This window comes from Protopterus annectens, chromosome 7.part0, assembly GCF_019279795.1.
Source record: "Protopterus annectens isolate FY-2018-M chromosome 7.part0, PAN1.0, whole genome shotgun sequence".
NCBI classification, from domain to species: domain Eukaryota; kingdom Metazoa; phylum Chordata; order Ceratodontiformes; family Protopteridae; genus Protopterus; species Protopterus annectens.
In genome coordinates this window covers 874273171-874296660 of record NC_056739.1, presented here as the reverse complement: position 1 = coordinate 874296660, position 23490 = coordinate 874273171, and the positions used below count along the sequence as shown (strand labels likewise).

The 23490-nt window shown below is 39.7% G+C and overlaps 1 protein-coding gene across 1 annotated transcript in view; it reads right to left on the bottom strand.

Moving 5' to 3' along the window:
- Nucleotides 1–6422: 6422 nt before the first annotated feature.
- Nucleotides 6423–23490, bottom strand: part of DPP8 (dipeptidyl peptidase 8) — a 1004126-nt gene continuing 987058 nt past the window's right edge. The window contains exon 20 of the mRNA XM_044077448.1: nt 6423–6966. Coding sequence (XP_043933383.1) covers nt 6841–6966 — 126 coding nt within the window. The 3' untranslated portion in view covers nt 6423–6840. The remainder of the gene's footprint in view (nt 6967–23490) is intronic.

Below are 23490 nucleotides of genomic sequence, written 5' to 3'. Positions count from 1 at the left end.
GATGGAGTCTTCTGCATCAAAGTCCTCATAAGTGGGTAAAGATAATTCCTGATCAGAAGAGGCATCAGAAGAAATAGAAACCTGATCTGAAGATTCATAGTCAGTGCCCTGCCTAGGCCTTTTAGCAGGAGGGGGATGGGTACCCCTGATCAAGGTAATTAAATCCTCAACCATTTTGATAATTTGTTTTTTAGGCATTGGGGCCTGTACACGTGGGCTCAAGTGTCTTTTTTTAGACACAGAAGTAGTTTTTGGCCTTAGTTTTGAAGATGGCGTCAGTTTAATATATAAATCTTTAGGCCTGAAAACACCCTCAGAAGCCGGTGCCTGCTCAGCGGCTCTGGGCCCATCCAAGGTGGAGACATCTGCAGGCTCAATAATTAAAGTATCTTGTGGCATACCAGACTCCGAATGGGTCTCAGCAGAGGCCTGCGAATCAAAAGTAGTGGGCATCAGGGGCTCCGAAAGCGCCTCACTGAGTACCGCCGAACCGGCGACTGACTTAGGGGAAGCTTTGTCATTGGTTTTGGACCTCGGCGGTCTGTCTCTGTCTTTTTCTTTGTATTTTTTTGGTATTCTGGTAGTTGGATTGCTAACTGACGACATTTCTGGATAGTTAAATCTTGAGCCAAAATATTTAGAAGCAAAAGTATGCCGACGTTTAAAAGTGCACTGATTAAATTTAGCACAAAACTGACAGCAAGGCACGTTGTGGTCAGGGCCTAGGCAAGGAATACAGTACAGATGAAAATCCTTATGAGGTATTTGCGTCCCACAAGTAATACAATTATTAACTTTTACTGACATTGGTAAGGAGCAATAAAACGTTTCCCCAATGAGGTACTTAGCTTTTATTTGAAGACTTCGGTTCTGAAACTCAAAAACGAAAATTTCAGGTGTTGGCTGACCGGCACTTGGAACTGCTTCTGCTTCGGGCACCACGCGGCAAGAAAGACTGATATAATGGCGTTGGCTGCATGTTTTATACCCCTGACGACCTGACGTCATGGAAGAAAGGACAGCAACCGACGCAGGACTCAAGACTTTGTAAATCAGGCCGACTGAGGGCAACCTGCCAGCAGATTACCCAAATGTAATGACTGCAACACTGAAACATAAAGAACATCATACTTATCAGAATTACGTAATTTGCGTATACACAACACACATATACTTTTTTTAATTTAGAAGGTTTTTCAGACATATCAAAACAATAAAAAATAACCACAACACTACTTTACCTATCGCTAACTCGCTAACTTTAAAGTAGAAGGAAATAACAAGACAGCTATATATATATATGTGTGTGTGTGTGTGGATATGTGCATGTGTATATATATATATATATATATATATATATATATATATATATATATATATATATATATACACACAGATATATGAAAGAAAAAAGATAGTATAAGGGAAGCAAGTTCCTTAACTATAAATAAAGGACTCCCTTTATTTAACAAAGTTCAAGGTAGGAGAACAAAGAAGCTATAATTCTGAAAATCACTGCCAAAAAATTTACAAAGAAAGTTGATAAAAATTTTTATCTGCCAAAAAAGAAAAAAAAAACAGTTTGATCACCTGAAGCAACTCGGAACCCATCAGCACTTAAAAAACGGCAAACAAGATCTGAAGCAGTACCTGCTGTATGTAGGGATTATGGGTTAGAGAAGGGGCCTAAGCTCCACCTCCAAAGCTAAGAGGAGGGCCAAAGCTTTGAAACAACTGAGTATAAAATCAGATGCTGGATCTGATATCCATATGTGCAGGAATGGATGGAAAAGATAACATCAGACTGATAAATTAAAATAAGTTAACCCCATTAAACTGACTTATTAAAGATGGAGTCCGGTGTATTATGTACCAAAGAATAGTGGGAAATAATGAATATTTAACCTTTTCATTTAATACATCTTCTATATTTAGACATTTAGGCCAACTCTTAAATTTAGAAAGACCTGAGAGCTTTACCTTTTTAATCACTGAGGAGTCTAACCTACTGAACAGATACAGTCTTTCACTGCTAATAATTCCCTTTGTTTTAAATTTAATATGTTGTTAAATATGTTTTGAGCTTCCAATACTGACCTTTCCTTCCATGCAATATGACTTGATTTTTAAACATTACCGGACCACTATGTCTTCACACAATATATGACAATACTGAGGTAAAGCTGGATCTAGTTTAACATGTTCATTTGTTGATATTAACACTTGAGCCCTCTTTAGAAAGCACATAACCTTGATCTTTTAACAAATGCATGCAAACCATTGACATTAAAGGAAATAACTTCAAAGCTTAAGGTACAAGGTTATATCAGCAATCACCTACTAAAAATATTCTAACAGATACCTCCAGATTAGTTATCCTAATCCATTTTATATGCATTGTCTTTATAAATTTGTTAGGAGATTACAGGAGGAATTTTACCAATACATTCAACCATCTCAGAAACAGAAGTATTTACTGTGGAGAGTATAACAAATATACTTTATACTTGCTACTCTAAAAACATAAAATCATGACTGTTTAACAACTGTATACATAGATGGATACAAATTTACCAGAATTGCAATGAAAAAAAAAGGTCATATTTTTAAGCCATTACTACCTGATAATCCACATGATTTCACTTTTAAGCAGCAGAAGTTATTATGTTCTGCTCGAAGAGTAGGAGAATGTTTGGGAGATATGAGGTCCTTATTAGATTAAGGTAAATAAAAGAAGACATGAATTAGAGAATGCCATATCATATATATTATTCTACTGATTAAGACATTTCTCAATGAAATATCAGCTGGAAAGAATCAGCTGTATAAGTGTTGTAGAGAGAAGGAGGGAGAAAGACTGAAAAAAGTATGGAAAAGAAGAGAAATAAGAAGTTAAATTAATGTTTGTTTGTGTCTTTCGGCTTTTCCCGGTTAGGGGTTGCCACAGCGGAACTCCGGTCAGCTAATGATTAGTAGTTGATTTTTATGTGCCGAGTTACCAGCCCTGATGCACAACCTTCAACGAAGGTACGCCCATTCACGCATGTCTCCACGCAGAGGACGCTCTAGCTGAGAATCGAACCGGACAGCGTCTTACTGTGAGGCGACAATGCTACCGCAGCACCACCACCGCGATAAATTAATGTAAGATTAGAAAATTTAAATCGGTGATTGTTGACATTCCTCATCTCTATATACACTTGAACAGAAAATCTTAACATTAAGAATATTCTCTGATGGCAGAATCTAAACTAAACTGATTTACACAAAATATATAAATAAAATCTGTCCTCTACATTAGCCTAATGCTAACTTCAAGCTGTCGCACTAATGTAATAATTTCATTTCAAATGACATGATCAGTTGAATATCAAGGATCATTGATTAGGAAATGCATTACTTAAGGAAACAATGCCTACACTTCAAAAGATGACAAGGAGATAACAAGAAGTGCCTACTTACCTTAAGTACATCAGCTAGCTTGTTTTTCACCCAATAATACAGTACTGTGATTCATAACTAACATGATCGGAAACAATGCCTACACTACAAAAGATGACACGGAGATAACAAGAAGTGCCTACTTACCTTAAGTACATCAGCTAGCTTGATTTTCACCCAGTAATACAGTACTGTGATTCATAACTAACGTGATCTACTTAACGCTTGACAGCTGGACTCAATACAAACTAATTATTTTTACGAGAAAAAGAATAACACAACTTTGTGGTGGCAGAAAAAAGGGGAAGGGAAGATGGCAGGAGGGAGAGGGAACAGTACATTTCTGAGAGACTGTAATCATAAGAAAGTTCTTTCCAGAGCAGTCTGATGTTAAAGTCATACAGACTTAGGAATGTCACAGTGGTCCTCTAAAGAAAGCATGTCCATGGTGCTTTCCCACAACTCTCTGATATCCTTAAATACGCTAAATCAATTGCTGAAAAAATAAGTGTTATGTGTCATTTAACCATAACAGCACTGGATATCAATTTTGTGATTTTGAATACTGTCTTTAAACTTAGTTTATCTAACTAGGGTATATCCATACTGTATCACTCAATTTATTATATACTGCTAAAAATAGGAGGAGTGTCAAAAAATTAATCTCAACCAATAATGTAAATTAGTAGCTTGAGAAAAAAATCTACATCCCAAATAGTATGAAGATCCCTCTTTTGACAGAGAGTTAAGTCTGAAACTAAAAGACTTGAGTCATACATCACTAAACAAATTATTACTACAAAATACTGTATTTCTAATTTCTCTCTCTCTTCCACCTACCCCTGTTTCTACCACTGCTACGAAAACCAAGGCATTAATGGACTAACTCAGGAAAACCAGTGAAATAATTTGGATAAAAAAGAGGGTTCATCCAGAGGGACACACTATCCTTGTGAAAGATGAGTTATGGCATCCAGTATGTAAGGGCTTGAAACTACAAGAAGCACTGCTTGGATATGACGGACACTAGGAACAGCATTTTCCAAGAAATTAACTTCAATGCCAAGAGCTAGCAAGCTCAGATGGCAAATAGACATGCCTATCTACCACAACATTCAAATCCCATGGAGGGGTCAAAATAGAGGACAGAGACGCGACACTACATTAAGGAGCAGCTAGACTAAACATTGCTGGGCCAAATCCTCTCAAAAGGCCATGATGTGCAGAAAGAGTGGATATCTGTGCCGTAAGTATAGAGTAAGTGAGGCCCAAGTCATACAGATGCCTAAAATACATACGAATAACCTTAAGATTGACTGAGTATAGTACTACAGAGCACTGCCTTACTCAGTACATAATTTTCCCTTGGAGGCTTTACCTTCTAAGCACATGGCATTCTGACAACTTTGATCATCTCTAAGACCCCTGCCAGCAAAACTGGCCAGTGAGGGGTGTCTACATCAGAAGCCAAGCACTGTTGACTGGGAGGACCCATCATTTAGGTAGCCATGAGGGATGGTTCAAGCTTTTTACCTTTTTCCCCAGTTTCCCATGTGCACCTGACAATGTGCTGGGAAGGAGGCATGCACTGGGCTGACCAGGGAGAATGTGCCTTCAAATCAATAATAGCCATTTCTCTAAGTAGCCCTGTTCCTTCCCAAAAGATGAGAATGGAAATCTCACCACAACATCTGCCCTTGAGTATGCATATCTCTCTTTGCATCATCCTCTCTGAGATCTTTTCCTTGCCCTAAATCGTCTACACCAGATTGTCTTCTGCCCTCCAGCACATGTCCTGAACCACCATAATCTGTTCTCTTGGACCTTCTCTGCAACTGGACCTACTTAGGCTTCTGCACTGATGTCCTCATTTCTTCATCTGTCCCACAGTGTGCAACCTGCCACCCATCTCAGGTACTTCACCTTCACCCCCTGTAACTTCCTCAGCTGTTCTGCTTTTACTGCCCAGGTTTCTGTACCATAAACTAGTGCTGGTCAGGCCACCTCTTTGTACACTTTATTCTTCAACTTCTTTAGCAATCTTACACTCTATGCTAATTGTCTGCAGTCCCTCTAATTCTTGCTCTGACCTCTTCATTCAGTCTTTCCCTCTCCTCAACACTCCTACATAGCTGAAGATGTTAACCTGTTAACTCTTTCCTCTTCTATCTCAATTTTCAGTTTCTTATGATTTCTCCCATTTGCTGCCATTAAAACTGTCGTGTCTATATTCGGTTGCATCCTGTGTGGCTTCAGTTTTGCATTCCATTCCTCTATCATTTGCTGATGTTCTTGTTCAGAGTCTGCCTGTAATGTCACATCATCTGCACAAAACAACACTGCTGATATGTCCCCTCCAAATAGTTTGCTAACGTAGTCCATCATCACTATGAAGAGCTGAACCCTGATGCCTGTCTTCTCCCACAGAGAATCCTTTTATGAGAATAAACACTGTTCATCCATACTTGTGTCACTGGGCTCTTATACATAGCCTGCACTAACTATACCAATATTTCTGGGATTTCAAACCACTGCACGACTGTCAAAATCCGCTTTCTTGGGACCTTTTAATATGCTTTCTCCAAGTCTAGAAATGCCCAGTTGGACTCTTTCCTCATCTCTAACTTCACTCTTCTCAACTATCTGTCTTACTGAAAACATTAGGTCTATTGTGCTGCATCCTGTCCATTATGGCATCTGTGTCTGGAACCTTTCAGACACAGAAATCTACAGATGAGCAAGAACTGTTGTGGCATCACTTCCAAACTACAAAGAATGTCATAACAGTTTAAGGCAGCAATGCTTATGAGGTCTATGAAAAAATATCTGACAATAAATAAATAAGTAATAAATAATATAAATAATAAATAAGGTAAATACAGTTTGGTTTAGATTTTTAGAGCTACAGTCCCCTTCAAAATGATTAGTTCATATGTCTCTAATCTGAAAGATAAGTACTGTCACAAAAATCCTCAGACAAGTAAGAAATATCTTAATTTATTTTCAACAACTTTCAACATTTTATATATGTCTCACAAATGTTCCTTTTAATAATATAATATCTCTAATTGCAATGCAAGTCAGTTGATCTAGAAGTATTCTATAGAAACCTAATTAAAGATTTGCTAACAGTGCACAAAATGTGCATTTTGCATGACCCAAAAATGTTTTAAGTAAACATTGTAACTAAGCTTTTGCCATCATAGGAAAAAGCAGTCCTGATTTTTATTAAAATTATTCAGTGTCACTGCAGCATACTCTTAATCTGAAATGTTTCTGTATGGCATAGTTTCCAATAAACATTCACAGTATTTGTGTCAGGTGCTAAGTGAGACTGGCATGGAATAAACTCCAAAAGACATGTATCATAGTCCAATTATGTAGCCGTCAAGTAAAGAGCTATTGTAGTGCCTTTTCTGCAGCAAGTTTGGATCCTAGGTTTTCTTGTAAGTAGAACAGCAGATGTAGTTCATAGTGCTCTCCAGATTCAGGAACTCTTAAACTGTGTCTCTCTTGAGGATAAATCTAGAAGGACACAAGGTTAGATTAAAATACGGTAATATGATACACAGTTTTACAAAACATCTGAATCCTTTGAATGTCGCTCCATGCAGCTTTCTTATTTCTTTATATAATTTTTTCCATGAAGCTCAGGTTCTAGTTTTTTTTTCTTACAGATATTTTATCACTATATAAATGCAAGATGACAGACAAAAAAAATAGCCTGAAAACTATGACAGCTTAAATACAAACAAGAATGGTAGGGCTATAAAAGGCTGCTGTAAGATCACATACCACTCCCCAAAAAATATATGTCAGAAAAAAGAACAGCCACAGATTGCTAAATCTCCATTTAAAAAAGTAGTCCATACAGGCAAGAAGTCTCAAGCAGGATCAGTTGGACAGAAAAAAAGAAAAATGCTTCACGCTTATCAAATGATATATTAAAATCAGCGAATACTAAAGATTATATATTCCTCATTCTGAAGGAGGTATAGGCCTCCTTGAAACTGGTTACACATGTAGGGCTGCAATTGCAGGACTGCATACATATCTGCTGACCTCACCAAATCCAAACATAGTGTAAAGTTTTAAAACATGAGGAGAATAAGTCTAAGATGATGTCCCTGCTTAGTTTAGCAGAAGCATATTGGTGTCAAGCGAAAACATAAATCAAACCAGAAGCACACAACAATCAGGCAGCAACTGAATGTGCCAAAACACAAAAAGAAAGAAAATATGGAGAAGGATCAGATGAGAAGGCAAGAAATGCTGAAAAGGTATAAATATAATTTTAACTACAGAAACCTAGATCAACTTCATGTCAATCAATATCTGATGCAGGAATGGTTACAAAGAGGTGAATTTAAACCAAAAGCTGAAAGGTTAATATTGTCAGCCCAGGATAGTGGACTATATACATGTTGGTTTACAAAGTCCATTGAACAAGTAGAAGAAAAAGACAAATGTAAGTTCTGTAAAACAGAACTGTAAACAGTCACACATTTTGTTCCTTGGTGTAACACTATAATGGCAGATGGCCCGAATATTGCAAGGCATAATAATGTGGCAAGACTACTGCATTGGGAATTTTGCAAACATTACAACATTGAAGTAGCTAAGAAGTACTACAAACATGAGCCACAAAGCATTATAGAAAATGGTTTGTATCACATGGGAACACCCATTACCAACAGTTCAAAAAAGAGATTTGAGAAAAACAGATATAGTAATCCATGACTGAAATTGTTACACACACTGATTACAGTGTCTTGCATACAGAGATACAAAAAGTAAAAAAATACCAGAATTTTCAGGCAGAAACAAGGGTAATGTGGAGAAGAATACCCAGACAGTTCCAGTAATAGTAGTAGCAGTAACAAATTTCATAAAAATAATTTATAGTCATACTTAGGTATGTTGCCGATACATTTAACTCCATATGAATTGCAGAAGGAGTCCGTTCTGGGCACAATGCTGGTGCTACAAATAGCACTTTTGGCTAACATCACGGATTGAAACAATACTGATTCCACAAACTTTAATCCTACTTTGAATTAGGAATGGGGTCAATTCCTGTCATGGTATCAGTGACCTAAATGACTTGGAGAAATTAAACTGAAGCAAGAAAGTATTTAGTCAGAACAGTACTGATTCTTTTTGCTTGATTTTATGAGTAGGACAATGGTAGTACTTGCATTCCCTGAAGGAACAATACAGTTAAGTAGGAAAAATTATGAAAGACTCAGAGGGAATAATTAAGGTAATGGAGTTCCTCTCCAACAAGCTGTTTTAGAAAAGAAGAACATGTTAGAGTATCTTCCCTCCCTATGTTATTTTCTTTATATTTAGAGCCATTAGCAGTGAAAATAAGAGACTCACACATTCAAGGATATAATTGGTGTGGTAACCAAGAAAAGTTAGCTTTATTCACAGATGACAACATCTTGGACTTGATAATGTTCGAAAATTACATCACAGTGTTGTGGAATATTTTGAGAGTTTTCCATTTTTTTCAGGATAAAAATGCATGAAGATAAAAAAAGACTATAGTAATGAAGCATGCACCCACACATGAATTGATTCAGCAGTGCTCATATTTCTGGGGTCATGATAACATAAAGTACTTAGGTATGCAGATTAAAAATGATACTATTATGCAAATGAAGGATATGTGAGGGAAAAAAACTAAACAAAAATAATACAAAAATTTAGAAACCTGAAGTTTCAGATTATGAATATGGACAGTAGTATCCAAGCAATGAAATGTTTCTCATCCCTTTTAAGTTTTATATACAGCTCAAGCATATTTTATCAACCAGAGGAAAAGTTGAGACTTTCAAGATGGTGGCACACAGAGAACCAGTGATTTTGTCTTTTTGGGTACTTTCAGTTACTGGCTAGTAAGTCCACTGCCTGGATGCCAGCAAAGAAGAAATTTAGAGAATCTGAAAGAAAATCTGCCACAAAAGCTAAGTAAAAAACACTGTCTGGGAAAAATCCCACAAATGTTCAGCAAAAAGCAGTTCAAACTCCAGCTTTGGTGCAAGATGTGACTTCCAGTAATCTAGACAAAAAAGTCAAATGTGCTCTGCCCTGATTAAAATAAATGAAACAATGGAGGAGTATCAACTCAATTAACAAAAGGCTAGAAAAAATAGAAGCTTTAAACAGATATTCAGATGACCTGATAAAACAGGTGTGAGACTCAAGCTGCTGTATCCCAGTTATCTTGAGAATATTTTTGCTGGAGGGTCAAAATCATTTTTAATGCAGAAAATGTGAAGGGAAAATGCAAAACTTTGTCCATCCAACAAAAAGTGAGCTATCAAACTGAAGGAGATTCTGCTTCTTACACTTCTGATAATAACGCTCATAGACAGATTATGCCAGTGAAACCTTTTCCAATGTTCCAAGGGAAAATGCCTGAGACCCCGAACAAAAAACATTGGAGTTGACTAAAGGAAACAGGACTACACTGGAAATTAACCAGATATGAAGACCAACAAGTAGAAAACTAGCAATCCGGAAATTAATGAATAAATGGGACTACAAAGCATCAATCACATTTGTGAAATATGGCAAAATAAGAAAACCTGGAAATATTGGACTTTTTTACACTTTGTTATTTGCAAAACATATGCCCCACTTCATTTCACTAATGTTCGGAAGAACATTAAGGAGAGAGGAACACGAAGGAAACAGGTAACTGTAAGTAAAACAGTTGCTGCTCCTAACAGTATTTTTATAAAACCTGACATATACTGCATGTTATATAGTAAAGACTTTTCAGTTATTTTTGAGTCTAATTGGGACACTAAAGTAAACAGTTCCCCTTTTTTTCCTTCTTTTTTTTTTTCTTGTTCAGTTTTAAGAAATGCAGGCACTCCAATGTAAAAATAGAAGAAAGCCTGGACAAAAGAGCATGATATAAGTAAAACTGACATGCTTTTTCTTACTTTTGTACAGGGGAATGACTGGATTAAGGCCTTTAGCTTTATTTAACAAGTTTTAAATGGAAGCATATAAATAAAAGAACACTGAATGTAATGAAAAGTTTTCTTTTAGTAAATAAATGTTCATAATGCAATATGAGAAGCTTGTAGTTCAAGGGAATGGTGTAGCTGGTTCTCATGTTTCTAGGGAGAGAAGCTGATAGGGGCAATAAAAACAGAATACATTTTTGTTACAATGGCTACAAGATAATGTTTTCTGAAAGCATTTAAGTTGAATTCTACATCTGGGAGAGGAATAAAGATAAGACAAAAACAGATAGCACTTTGTGTAAGTAGATGCACAGGCTGTACCATGTATCTTAGCATGGATAAACCTTATTATAGGTCAATTCAAGCATGTGAATGGAAAGCATTCTAAGAACTAAGCCAACACAGAAATGGAGAAAGGAGATTCTGCCTATAGAGATGATTGAAATTACGGGTACAGAGAATAGGCAAGAGGGGGCTGGAATTTACTGGAGAAAACTGGCAAAGGAACCAAGGTATTGGGAGCAAATAATTAGAGAGGGAAAGGTAATAGAATGGGAAGAAGGCAATAATTCATTTGGACTGCAGGCTAGAGATTGCCTTTCCTATCAAGGACTGACATCATGTATAGGCAAATAGAAATGAATAAGGGGGTCCTACAAATATTGCATTACAACTATAGGACTCAATCAGAGGAGGTTAGAAAGGATTTGGAAGAGTGATTGGATAAGCAATTCACAAAGAAACATTGGGAAGATATATATATATATATATATATATATATATATATATATGGCTCTGCTCCCAAATATGCAATAAAGTCCAAAAGATTTAGGATCTTTGCTTGCAGGTGTTTGCATACATATTTTTATACACCCGTAGACTGCAAAGAGTTTCCCTCATGTATATTGCAAATGTTGGAAGTATAATGGTGAAGAAAGAGGTAATTAGGACTATATTTTTTGGTAGTGTAATGAGTTGGCAGAGTTTAAAAATTCCCTGCACACTACTCTATCAGAAAAACTGGGTGAGCAAATCGGTGTCACTAAGAAATCTAGCTACTTATTGAGCTGTGATACAGAATTGGAATTGCCTAGACATAGTATGGCCTTGCTGAGTATAATTCTGGTGGCTCACAAAAAACAATAACTAGAAAATGGAAATCAATGTCTAGACTAAGAGTACTAGAAGTAGTGAATATAGTAACACTGATAAAGAGCTGGAAGTGGGATCTCTAGAAAAGGGCAGGAGCAAATTACATTGAAAAAATGGGAATTGTGGGAAGAATACAGCAGAATAATGTTTTGAAGGATTAATGAGGCTAAAGGGAATGCAAGATCTGAATGAGCTACGTAATATTTGACTGACAAAGACTGCATAGATTACATCTGATGTATAATGTTTGCAACTGAAAATATGTCAATATGATTTGTTTTCATTTATATAAATATACGATTGACTATATCATAAGTGAAAATTCAATAAAGATGCTTCTTGTTTAAATAAAAACAGAGAAGTTGTGGACTATAATAAAAAAAAAATGAAGGAATTTATTTGGGAAGGGAAGACAGCAAGTTTAATTGGAATAAGCTGGGTCTGATATTGTCACTTTTTCTTCTTCTCCTCACATGTGGGTTCAGATCCGGGCCCTCGGATCCAACTCGGCCATTAGCAAGCTTGTGGCAACCAAAAAGATCTTGGGTACCTTTCCCTTACCCACAACGCACCTCTCCCCATTACCTCAGATCTTGTTTGCTGCTTTGCGAAGACGTGGTCATTCCAGCTAGCTCTTGGTGTCCGGTTGTGTTTTTACTTCAAATTTCTTCAAACTCTCTCATACCTTTGTAGTTTTTGATAATATAAGTCTTCTCTGTCCCTTTCCTAACTGTTGCTCTGTTCTGGTGTTGTTTGCTACTGTATTTAACCTACTTTTACTTCTTAACTTTCTTTCCCACCAGTAACCATTTTTTCGTACGTTACTTCCTCTCCTTTCACCATTGGGTATTTCTTGCCTACTATTGTTAGTAAGGTTTTCTTTTCCCTCTAGCTGCTATTAAAAAAAAAAGAAAAACTTTCCTCTGTTGTTTTCTCCAGTGAGTGTTTCTGTGTGTACGTTGTGCATCTTCTCCTCTGTTATGGTGGAGAAGCAGGAAGTGTCAGCTGGCTTCAAGAAGTGTACAAAGTGCGGGCATAAGATCTCATTTAACAACTCGCACTCCTTGTTTGTTTATACTGTCTTGGGCCTCTACATTTACAGGAGGATTGTGCAATATGTTACTCCTTCAATAACAGAGCCTTAATAGACCAAAGGAACAAACTCATTTTAAGAAGGATGTTGCCCTCAGCCTTTGATGAAGCCACTTCTGGAGCAACTTTTACCTCTAAAACTAAATCGGCTCATTCCAGCCCTACTTTGTCCTTGTCCTCCAAATCTTCGGACAAGACCAAGAAAAGACCTTTGTCAATTACAACTGATTTTTCAGAGCTGAAGTCTAACAAGACAAAATCTCCCTCTTCTGGGGAGTCTCAAATCCCAACAGAGCTTTCTACTCCAACCACTACTTCACTGGATCTGGCTTCTTCGGATAAGACCTGATCAGGCAAGGATAGGTCAGATCCGACGTTTAGCCCTTTCAAGCCAATATTGACTTTGCCAAGGACACGGTACTCTCCCTCATATGACCCAGTACCTTTGAGGGTACCTTCCCCCTTTCTATCAAGGCAGAGATCCTCTTCTGCTATGTCCTCTCATTCGACCAGGAGTATTACTGAAGAAGAGGTGGAATGGATGGTGCAGAAGATCTTAAGGGCACAGGGTATTACTAGGTCCCCCTTGACCTCAGCCCTTTCGGCTCCAGGTCTACCTAAACTGTCCACTTCCCCTCTTCCTCCTCCTCTGACTATGGGGCAATTTTCAGAGCTCAGGATCCGATATGCCCGGTGCCCATCTTCCTCAGATCAGATTTTAGCTCAGAGCTTATCAGCCTTTTCGGAGCTGGAGAGCCCCTAGAGCCGAAGTGAGCTTTGCTAACTTCTGGTGAAGTCAACTCTCAGATCATTACAGCAGTCAATGCCTCTTGGGGATTCAGTGAAAGTGAGCTTGGCTCCGGCTTTGACCCTGGGTGAGCTGTCTTCTGGACTGGGGAGTGTGTCCATCCCAAAAGCATGGTTTGTCGAGTCCAGAGTCTTCATCCTTCCAGGAGCAGTCAAACTTTGGAGCTTTGGAGGTGGCTATGACTGCCACTGCACCAGCAAAGTCACACATCCCTTCAGATCCATTATCCCAGGAAGATACCTAGTGCTCTTCATCATCCCATCTTCTTCCACAAGGACAGTGGGAACCTAGGCTCCAAGATACCCATCAGGGTACCCGTGACTCTTCCAATACCCCCCAGACTATCCCACTGAGGTTCCTCGGAAAGGGATATGCAAGAAGAAGCATCTGGACTCCACAGAGGAGTCAGCCACTGAAGACACTGACCTCAATGAAGGTGATGGTTCCCCATGGTCACCCCCAGATGATGTTTCCTTTGGGGAGAGTCTAGAAATTCTCAAGCAGAGGGGTGACTGGCAGTCCAGCAACCCCTTGCCCAAGGAGTCGGTGTACCTGGCCGCCTTCAGTTCCTGCCTGCCTATGTCCTGGGTGACTCTGGCCACCGATGAGCTTACAGACCTAATCTCACGGTGGACGTGGGAGACCCCAGATTCCATTGAGCCAGTTCCCTGGACATCGAATAAGATCATAACCGCTCCTCCTGATAAGGCTTTCTGAACTAAGGAGGTTGCAGTAGATGCAATGGTCATGGCGGCAGCAACCAAGAGAGAACTTTCTGAGGAGAGTTTGACTATCCATCCTCCTAATAATGATTCTAGGACGTGGGACAGATGTGGGAAATATGTCTTTTCCTCAGTGACCTTTGCTCTGTAGTCGCTGAATTATTTATCTCATTTTACCAGGTTACAAAGGGATCTGAGCAAGGAGTTCTCAGATACCCTTCAAGCAGCAGTAGCTGAGGGAACTAAAGAAAAGGTAGCTTCCCAGTTAGCCATCGTGCATTCAATTGCCAACTCTTCCATGAAGTTCACTGCCCACGCAACTGAAGGAACAAGTAAAGAAGCAAAGAAGCATTTCCATGAGGAGGCATGCCTGGATGCGCCTTTGTGATTTTGCAGAACATTTTAAGTCTTCATTCTTCAATGCTCCCTTTGTCGGCACATCTCTTTTTGGGCCCAAAGTCAAGGATATGCTATCCAGGTATGAGAAGGATGGTAAAACCCTTTCTGCCATGGGCATACGTTTTTCAGCTCCTCAGAGGCTTTATCCCAAAGGTCAGAGAGGTAGTGGGAAAATGCGGTTCAAAATATCTCAAGGGTCTTACCAGGACACATATGGAGAGTTTTCCCCCAGAGGCAGGGGGGAAACAACAATGGAAGACGTCACCCTCACAGCAAAGAAGGTCCGCAGAACCAAGGTTCCTGGGAACCATTCTTTGGGAAACCTTTTCAGCACTCCTGAAAGGACCCCAGGTTGTCCACCTCTAGAGGCAAGTGGGGGGTCATCTATCCTTGCACTGGAGAGCCTGGCAAAACATAACTTCCAATGTCTGGGTGCAGAGGATAATATCTGGGAGTTACCAAATTCCCTTTTCCAAACAAGAAAATCCCAGATGGTCCACCCAGTCAAAGGGATCAAGCAGTTTTGCAAGTTCTAGAAAAAGAGTCATCCAAGAGCTCCCCCCAGACCAGAGAGTATTCAGAACTTACTCAAGGTTCTTTTTAGAGCCTAAGAAAACAGGGGACTGGAGACCGATTCTGGATCTCAGCAAATTGAACAAATCAGTCTGTTGCAGCAAGTTCTGAATGGTCACAGTTCAGGCCACACTTCCTTTCCTGGGAAAGGATAATTGGATATGCTCTATAGATCTTCAGGATGCGTACTACTACATGAAAATGGATAGATGCTCCGGAAGATACCTACTCTTCCAGCTGAAAGCCAGTCATTACCAGTTCAGAGCACTGGCCTTTGGTCTCACTACTGCACCCAGATTGTTCACCAAATGTATGGCAGTGGTTGCGACTCACCTGAGAGAACAAGGATTCCGGTTGTTTCCATACTTAGAGGACTGTCTCATTTCCACTACAACCAGGCATCTTCTAGTCTACGGAAGAGGCTATGTTCCTTCAACTTTATTCAGAACTAGACATAGCAGTAAATAACCAAATATCTCATCTGGAACCCACTCAAACAACAGAGTTCATAGGAGGCCTGGTAGACACAAGCCAGATGACTGCCAAACTTCCTCCATCCAGAGTACTGACAATCAAGAGTCAGACTGAAAGGCTGATCAGAAACAAAAGAGTAGCTGCCCGTCACGTTCTTCAGGCCTTAGGTTCCATGGCTGCTGCATCTGTCTTAGTTCCACTAGCTGCAATGGCTTCTAGCCTGACAGTGGTCAAAATGCATCAACCAGTGTTCTATCAGATCCTCATAACTGATATTTGCAAAAATTATCTCTCATGGTGGACTCATTCTTAACAGGTGACACAAAGCCAACCCTTTACTCCTCTTCACCCACAGGCTACGGTGACCATGGATGCTTCCCAGATAGAGTGGGTGGGGACATTATCTGGGGAAGACTGTTCAAGGTACCTGGTCTGCAGGCGAGCCCAAGCTCCACATAAATGTCTTAGAGATGAGGGCAATGCTCTTAGCATTACAGACATTTCAGTCTGCCCTTCCTCTAGGGACAGTAGTGATTCAATCGGACAACATGTCGGTGGTATGGTACATAAACAAGCAAGGAGGAACCAGATCATACCCTCTCTGTTGGGAAGCACGGAGAGTGTGGCAATGGGCGATCTCATCCAACTGCTTTCTAATAGCAATGCATATTCTGAGGAGATCCAACATCACAGCGGACAGGCTGAGCACAGCCATTCTAATGCCACGAGTGGCCCCTCAATCAGAATGTAGTGAAGAATATTTTCCACACGAGGCCAGCCTTGCTGTGATCTTTTCGCTTCTGGCCTAAACAACAAATGCAGCAACTATTTCACCCTGATTCCCCCACAAGGGCAAACCCTGAGGGATGCTCTGATACACGATTGCCCCCCCCCGGACTTCTGTATGCCTTTCCCTCCATACCGCTGGTCCCCAATTATCTTCACAAAGCCAAAAGATTGAAGAGGACAGTAATCCTCATTGCCCCATATTGGCCTCAACAATCTGGTTCCCTGTATCCCTGGATTCTGGATCCCTCTCCAGACCTGTTGTCACATCCAAAAGGAATGACGCATCCCAACCTTCTCAATCTCAAGCTGACAGCTTGGTTTCTCCAGTTCCATTGATCAGACAAACTATGCTCTCCTCCCTGGTCCGTCATATCTTGATGCCCTCCCATAAGCTGTCTACTCAGAAACTACATAGGAGTAAATGGAAGAGATTTGTTTTCTGGGGACAGCAACACAACATGGATCCCATCACAGCCCTTATTCATTTCATTTTGGTATTCCTACTCCCACCTTTTCAGTAATGGGGTAGTGGCGTCTACCATTAAAGTGCAGTTAGCAGCCATTTCAGATTTCCATACTGAGTTTGACAATCTGTCCCTGAATTCCCACAAACTTTGCAAAGCCTTCTTAAAAGGGACCTTGCTGTTAAAACCTCCTTATAAGGACCTCAGTCCCCCTTGGGATTTAAATCTGGTTCTGCGTTTGATTACTCAGCCTCCCTTCAAACCTGCAGCAACTTGGCCATCAAGTATCTTTCCTGGAGGACTCTCTTTTTGTGGCTATCACATCAGCGAGACAGATTTCAGGGCTTCAAGCTCTGTCTTCTGAATCTCTGTACATAATTTTCCATAAGGAGAGAGTCTCGTTGCGTACCAACCCCTCCTTTTTGCCCAAAGTTGTTTCTCAAACAAATCTTACCCAGACTATACATTTGCCTGTTTTCTTTCCTAATTGTACTAATAAAGGGGAATATATACTGCATCTGTTGGATGTTCATAGGCAGTTAAGTTTCTACTTGCATAGAACCAAAGAGTTTCGGAAGACAAAACAGTTGTTTGTTGCATTCGCAGGGCCGAGGAAAGGTCTACCAGTTACCAAAGCTACCTTATCCAAGTGGTTTTCTATATGTATCTTCTTTATTTATTCTTCAAAGGGCATGAAACCTGACTGCTCCATTCAGGCTCATTCCACTACAGCAATGACCACATCCACGGTCTTCTAGTCCAATGCTTCCTTTGATGACATTTGCGCATCGGTCACTTGGACAAACCATCATACCTTTATTACTCAGTACAAATGAGATCTGGTCTCCAGGGGAAGAGCTTCCTTTGACACAATGGTTCTGAGGAATATTCTTCCGCGAGTCCATCCTGGATAAAGGTAGCTGGGGACTCTGTTCCACATGTGAAGAGAAGATGAAAAATTGACAATATCAGAAAAAGAAGTTATGTACTCACTATAATGTTCCATCTGTATTGTCGATTTTTCATCGCTCCTCACAATCCCACCCTCCAACCCCCATCCTTAGATACTTTACCTGGCATAATGGGAGGATGATTTCTAGGGTTAGATTACATTTCATTAGACTACAGAAATTGCTTCACTTAAGGCGTCTTTGTGTGTTAAATACTAACCCTTCTCTTCCTTCTAATATAATTATAGCAAACAAGATCTGAGGTAATCAGGAAAGATGCACTGTGGGTTAAGGGGGTGGTACCCAAGAGCTTTTTGGTCACCACAAACTTGCTAACAGATGAGTCAGATCCGAACCCATATGTGAGGAAAGATGAAAAACTGACAATACAAATGGAACGTTATGGTGAGTACATAACTTTTTTTTCCTCCCCATAGAACAAAGTGGTTTAGAAGTACCTGATTTGCAGGGATATTTTAGAGCTACTCAGTTAAGGCTGACATACATAACACAAGCAGAAGGCTATTAAGTCAAACTGGAGGGGGATAATGTATTTTTGTCATCCAGCTTGTGAATATCATATTGATGTTGGTAAATCCTTGTTTTAAACTTGTTCTCGGTTTTACCTAGGGGAAAACAAAGAACAAGTTTAAAACAAGGATTTACCAACATCAATATGATATTCACAAGCTGGATGACAAAAATGCATTAGCCAAAAATATTATCAGGTTTCCCACACATTTTTTTAAGTATTCTTGTATAGAAAAAGTTTTTTGACCAGAGAGGAGGGCCACATAAAAGTTTACTTGAATATAAAGAACTGATTTGGCAGCTAATGAGTAATGCCACTGTACCCCCTGGTTTAAACGAATCCATTACTACAAATCATTATCATCATCTTCTTTCAGCTGTTCCCGTTAGGGGTCGCCACAGCGGATCATCTGTTTCCATTTCTTCCTGTCCTCTGCATGATGCTCTTTCACACCAACCGCCTACATGTCCTCTCTCACCACATCCATAAACCTTATCTTAGGCCTTCCTCTTTTCCTCTTACCTGGCAGCTCCATCCTTAGCATCCTTTTCCCAATATACCCAGCATCCCTCCTCAGCACATGTCCAAACCAATGCAATCTCGCCTCTCTTGCTTTGTCTCCAAACTGTCCAACCTGAGCTGACCCTCTAATATACTGATTCCTAATCCTGTCCATCCTAGTCACACCCAGTGCAAATCTTAACATCTTTAACTCTGCCACATCCAGCTCTGACTCCTGCCTTTTCGTCAATGCCACCGTCTCCAACCCATATAACATAGCTGGTCTCACTACCCTCTTGCAGACCTTCCCTTTCACTCTTACTGGTACCCGTCTGTCACAAATCACCCCTGACACTCTTCTCCACCCTGCCTGTACTCTCTTCTTCACCTCTCTTCCACACTCACCATTACTCTGAACTGTTGATCCCAAGTACTTAAAATCATCCACCTTTACCAAATCTACTCCCTGCATCCTCACCATTCCTCTACCCTCCCTCTCATTTACACACATATATTCTGTTTTAGCCCTGCTGACCTTCATTCCTCTCCTCTCTAAAGCATATCTCCACCTCTCCAGGGTCTCCTCAACCTGGTCCCTACTCTCACTACATATCACAATGTCATCTGCAAACATCATAGTCCACGGGGCCTCCTGTCTAATCTCATCTCTCAACCTGTCCATCACCACTGCAAATAAGAAAGGGCTCAGAGATGATCCTTGATGTAATCCCACTTCCACCTTAAACGTATCTGTCACTCCCACCGCAGTCCTCACCAATGTCACACTACCCTTGTACATATCCTGTACCACTCTTACATACTTCTCTGCCACTCCCGACTTCCTCATACAATACCACAACTCCTCTCTACGCACCCTGTCATATGCTTTCTCTAAGTCCACAAAGACGCAATGCAACTCCTTCTGACCTTCTCTGTATTTCTCCAACAACACTCTCAGAGCAAATATTGCATCTGTAGTACTCTTTCCTGGCATGAAACCATACTGCTGATCACTAATCATCACCTCCCTTCTTAACCTAGCTTCCACTACTCTTTCCCATAACTTCAAGCTGTGACTGATCAATTTTATCCCTCTGTAGTTACTGGAGCTCTGCACATCACCCTTATTCTTAAAGATAGGTACCAAAACACGTTTTCTCCACTCCTCAGGCATCCTCTGACTTTCCAAAATTTCATTAAACAATCTGGTTAAAAATTCCACTGCCATTTCTCCTAAACACCTCCATGCTTCCACTGGTATGTCATCTGGGCCAACAGCCTTTCCATTCTTCATCCTCTTCATAGCTGTCCTTACTTCCTCCTTGCTAATCTGCTTCACTTCCTGATTCACTATCCCCACATCATCCAACTCTCTCTCATTCTCTTCATTCATCATCCCTTCAAAGTACTCTTTCCATCTACTCAACACACTCTCCTCACTTGTGAGTAAGTTTCCCTCACTGTCCTTTATCACCCTTACCTGCTGCACATCTTTCACAGCTCCATTCCTACATACGTAATCCAGTACTACAAATAGTATTTTAAAATTAAAAGCTGAGTTTTCTTAAGGGCTTGTACACATGGGGGTATTTGTAAGTAGGAATTTTGATGTTGGATTTCAAAAACAGGCAAGGTTTTTGTGTGTGCAGGTGCTCATATGTGTATAACTTTACATTAGATGTATGTATTGTTTTAAAGATTAATTGAGGGGTGGAAATTTTAGTCATGTGACTTAATTGCTGTATTTAAGCTTAATTGAGATTTTAAACTGGGTTCTGAAGAAGTTTGACATTATTCTTACGAAAGTGCTCAACATTTGGAATAAACTGGTGCTTGGTGACGTTTTTCCCCTTCATTTTTTTGTTTTTGTATGCATAAAATCATCAACACATCACTGTGAATCTCTCAACAAACTAAACTGGCTAGAACTACCAAACTACCTATCCTACATTCAGCTCACCTATGCCCATAAACTCATCTTCCAGCCTTCCCTCTGTCCCTCCCTCGCCACTACCTTTAAAATGCACCACACACAAAGAATTCTCAGATCTAATAATCAAAACCTTATAGAAGTTTACCGACCACTCCACCCCCCAGGACAATACCTCCTGTCACACTCTTTAACTCGCTTATGGAACTCCCTTCCCCCCTCCATTCGTACCACTACTAGCCTCCAATCCTTTAAAAAATCACTCCACTCTCATCTAACTTCCACATGGGAATGCTCCTGCTCCCATCCCTCATAACCAACACTCTACTTCATTCACCCTCTCCCTTCCTTTCTCAAATTCCAGATAACAAATTCTTGCCTGTCTCTAGTACCTAGTAACTCCTGACCCTACTCCATCTAACTACCTATCCTCATTCCAACTGAAAAAAAAAAAAAAAAAAAAATTTTTTGATATCATTTCCTTTGATTGAAATACTTTTCATCAGTCTGTTTACCTCTGTAATGAACCTGCAGTCTGTGTGTGTGTGTATTAAGCTTAGTTTGTTTACCTCTGTAATCTTCATGCAATCTATGTGTGTATATTAATCTTTGTGTAACATGTACTTAGGAGCTTTTAAGAGTATATTAAGCATAGTTTGTTTACCTCTGTAATCTACATGCAATCTGTGTGTATATTAATCTTTGTGTAATATGTATTTAGGAGCTTTTCTCCCCAGGACTCCATTGAAAATGGGTTCATTAGGCCCAATGGACTATCCTGGTTAAACAACTGCAAATAAATAAATAAATAAATAATAAAATGTCTTCATTGCTTATGTGGGAGCTAGGGACAATACGCGCAGTCATTTTTTTCACTTTCCAAAATAACCTGGTAGGTGTGTGTGTATATATATATATATATATATATATATATATATATATATATAAAGGTCATCGTAGCTTGTATAGGAGACGTGTGCTGTCTAAATGCACCATGTTGGGACTATATTTTTATGATTTTTTTCACTTTCCTCAAAATTAAATTCTTAATCAGCATGCAGTAGAATTCTCGTAAACTGACCCTTTTCTGAAAGATTACATTGAGAAGGCTGAAATAAACATGCAGGACAGTCCAATTGCTTCTTAATGCTGTTCTGTTTATTGAGTTTCCTTATGAGTGCTTTCTTCTAATACATCTTATCAGGTGGGCTCTTAGTGAAAGCTGCTTGCTTGCAGCAAAACAAGTACTCAATCCTCATTTTTTTTTTTAAATCTTGCCTGCCATCACGGGGGCTGACATTGTGATTCCTTTGGAAAGCTAAATCTGTCCCATAATGCACAGATTGTGAGAATAAATAGCCATACAATTTGCTGTCAGACTATTCTTCCATTCACTTAGAATGGAACACCTGAAAAAAACTGCCAAGTTTGAGAGTCTGCAGCTCATATGTCATTGACTGGCATGCACTGAGTTTTACAAATACTGTTCCTACTGATGTACTACACATTCTCTGAAAGAAGCTTGCAAAAGTGTCAACAAAGTACTGAAATAAAAAAAAAATTCCTAAGGAGCAGTTTTGCAAGTTTCAATTCCTGGCCAAGTTACTCCTCCCATCTCCCCCTCCTTCACTGGGCTACAGTCCCACATTTCCAGCTCGGCTAGATTCATCTATTTAGTCAGCTTTGCATGACAACAGACATCAAACAAATCACAGCCTGGTGTGTCACTAGAATTGTTCCCTCATATGTCTCTTCATTTCTGAATATCATTTCCCAGGAATTATTTCTAAAAACAAAGCACACACATCAGTCCAGAATTTAGGCTACTCTATCCATTTCTTAAAATGTGCACAGTAAAATATTCAATTTGTAATGCAGTCTGGCTGCTCACGTGGTTATCTTTGCATAGTTATTCTCTTATAGCATAACCTGAACTTATGGTTTTTAATGCTAAGCTTTACAATGGTTTTCAGTTTCTTAACAATGTCCTCCCAAGCCTTTGATGTGACCCAGTACTTTCTGTTACTATTGCTTTATGTAATTTGTCTTAGTTGTATATTTGCATGTCTCTCACCCTCTCAGCAACAGACTCCTGGAGAAAAAGTACAGTTGTGTACATTTACCATAAATGTAGATGTTGGAGTGTATTCACTGTTGCTGTCCTAACAAATGGGTTATCTGGCTCCCGGTGGCCCTCAGTCGGCCAGAATACCAAAGGTAAGTAAAAATGACGTCAGTTGCCGTCGGTTGTAAAGAACATCAGGGCATCTGATACAAAAGGAGGCAGCCGACATCACTTCCTCAGTCTTTCTTGCCATAACAGTCAGGAGCCCCCAGAAAATAAGGCTTAAATCAAAAATCAATTTGACAAAAAACAAATTAAGCCTGTACCTCAGGAAAAGAGAATAGGAGAGGACCACAAAAAAAGGGGAAGGAGGGAGGGAAACCAGGACTGCAACAGTGAATACACTCGAACATCTACATTTATGGTAAGTGTACACAACTATACTATGTTCATCGTGTTTCACTGTTGCAGTCCTAACAAATGGGCATCAAGGGTTGGAGATAATGCCCTGCAACACCGCAGTGGCAAACCCTGCCCTGGCTCTGGAAAACAGGCAAATTATAATGCTTTGTGAAAGTGTGAACAGAAGACCATGTGGCAGCCTCCAAAATG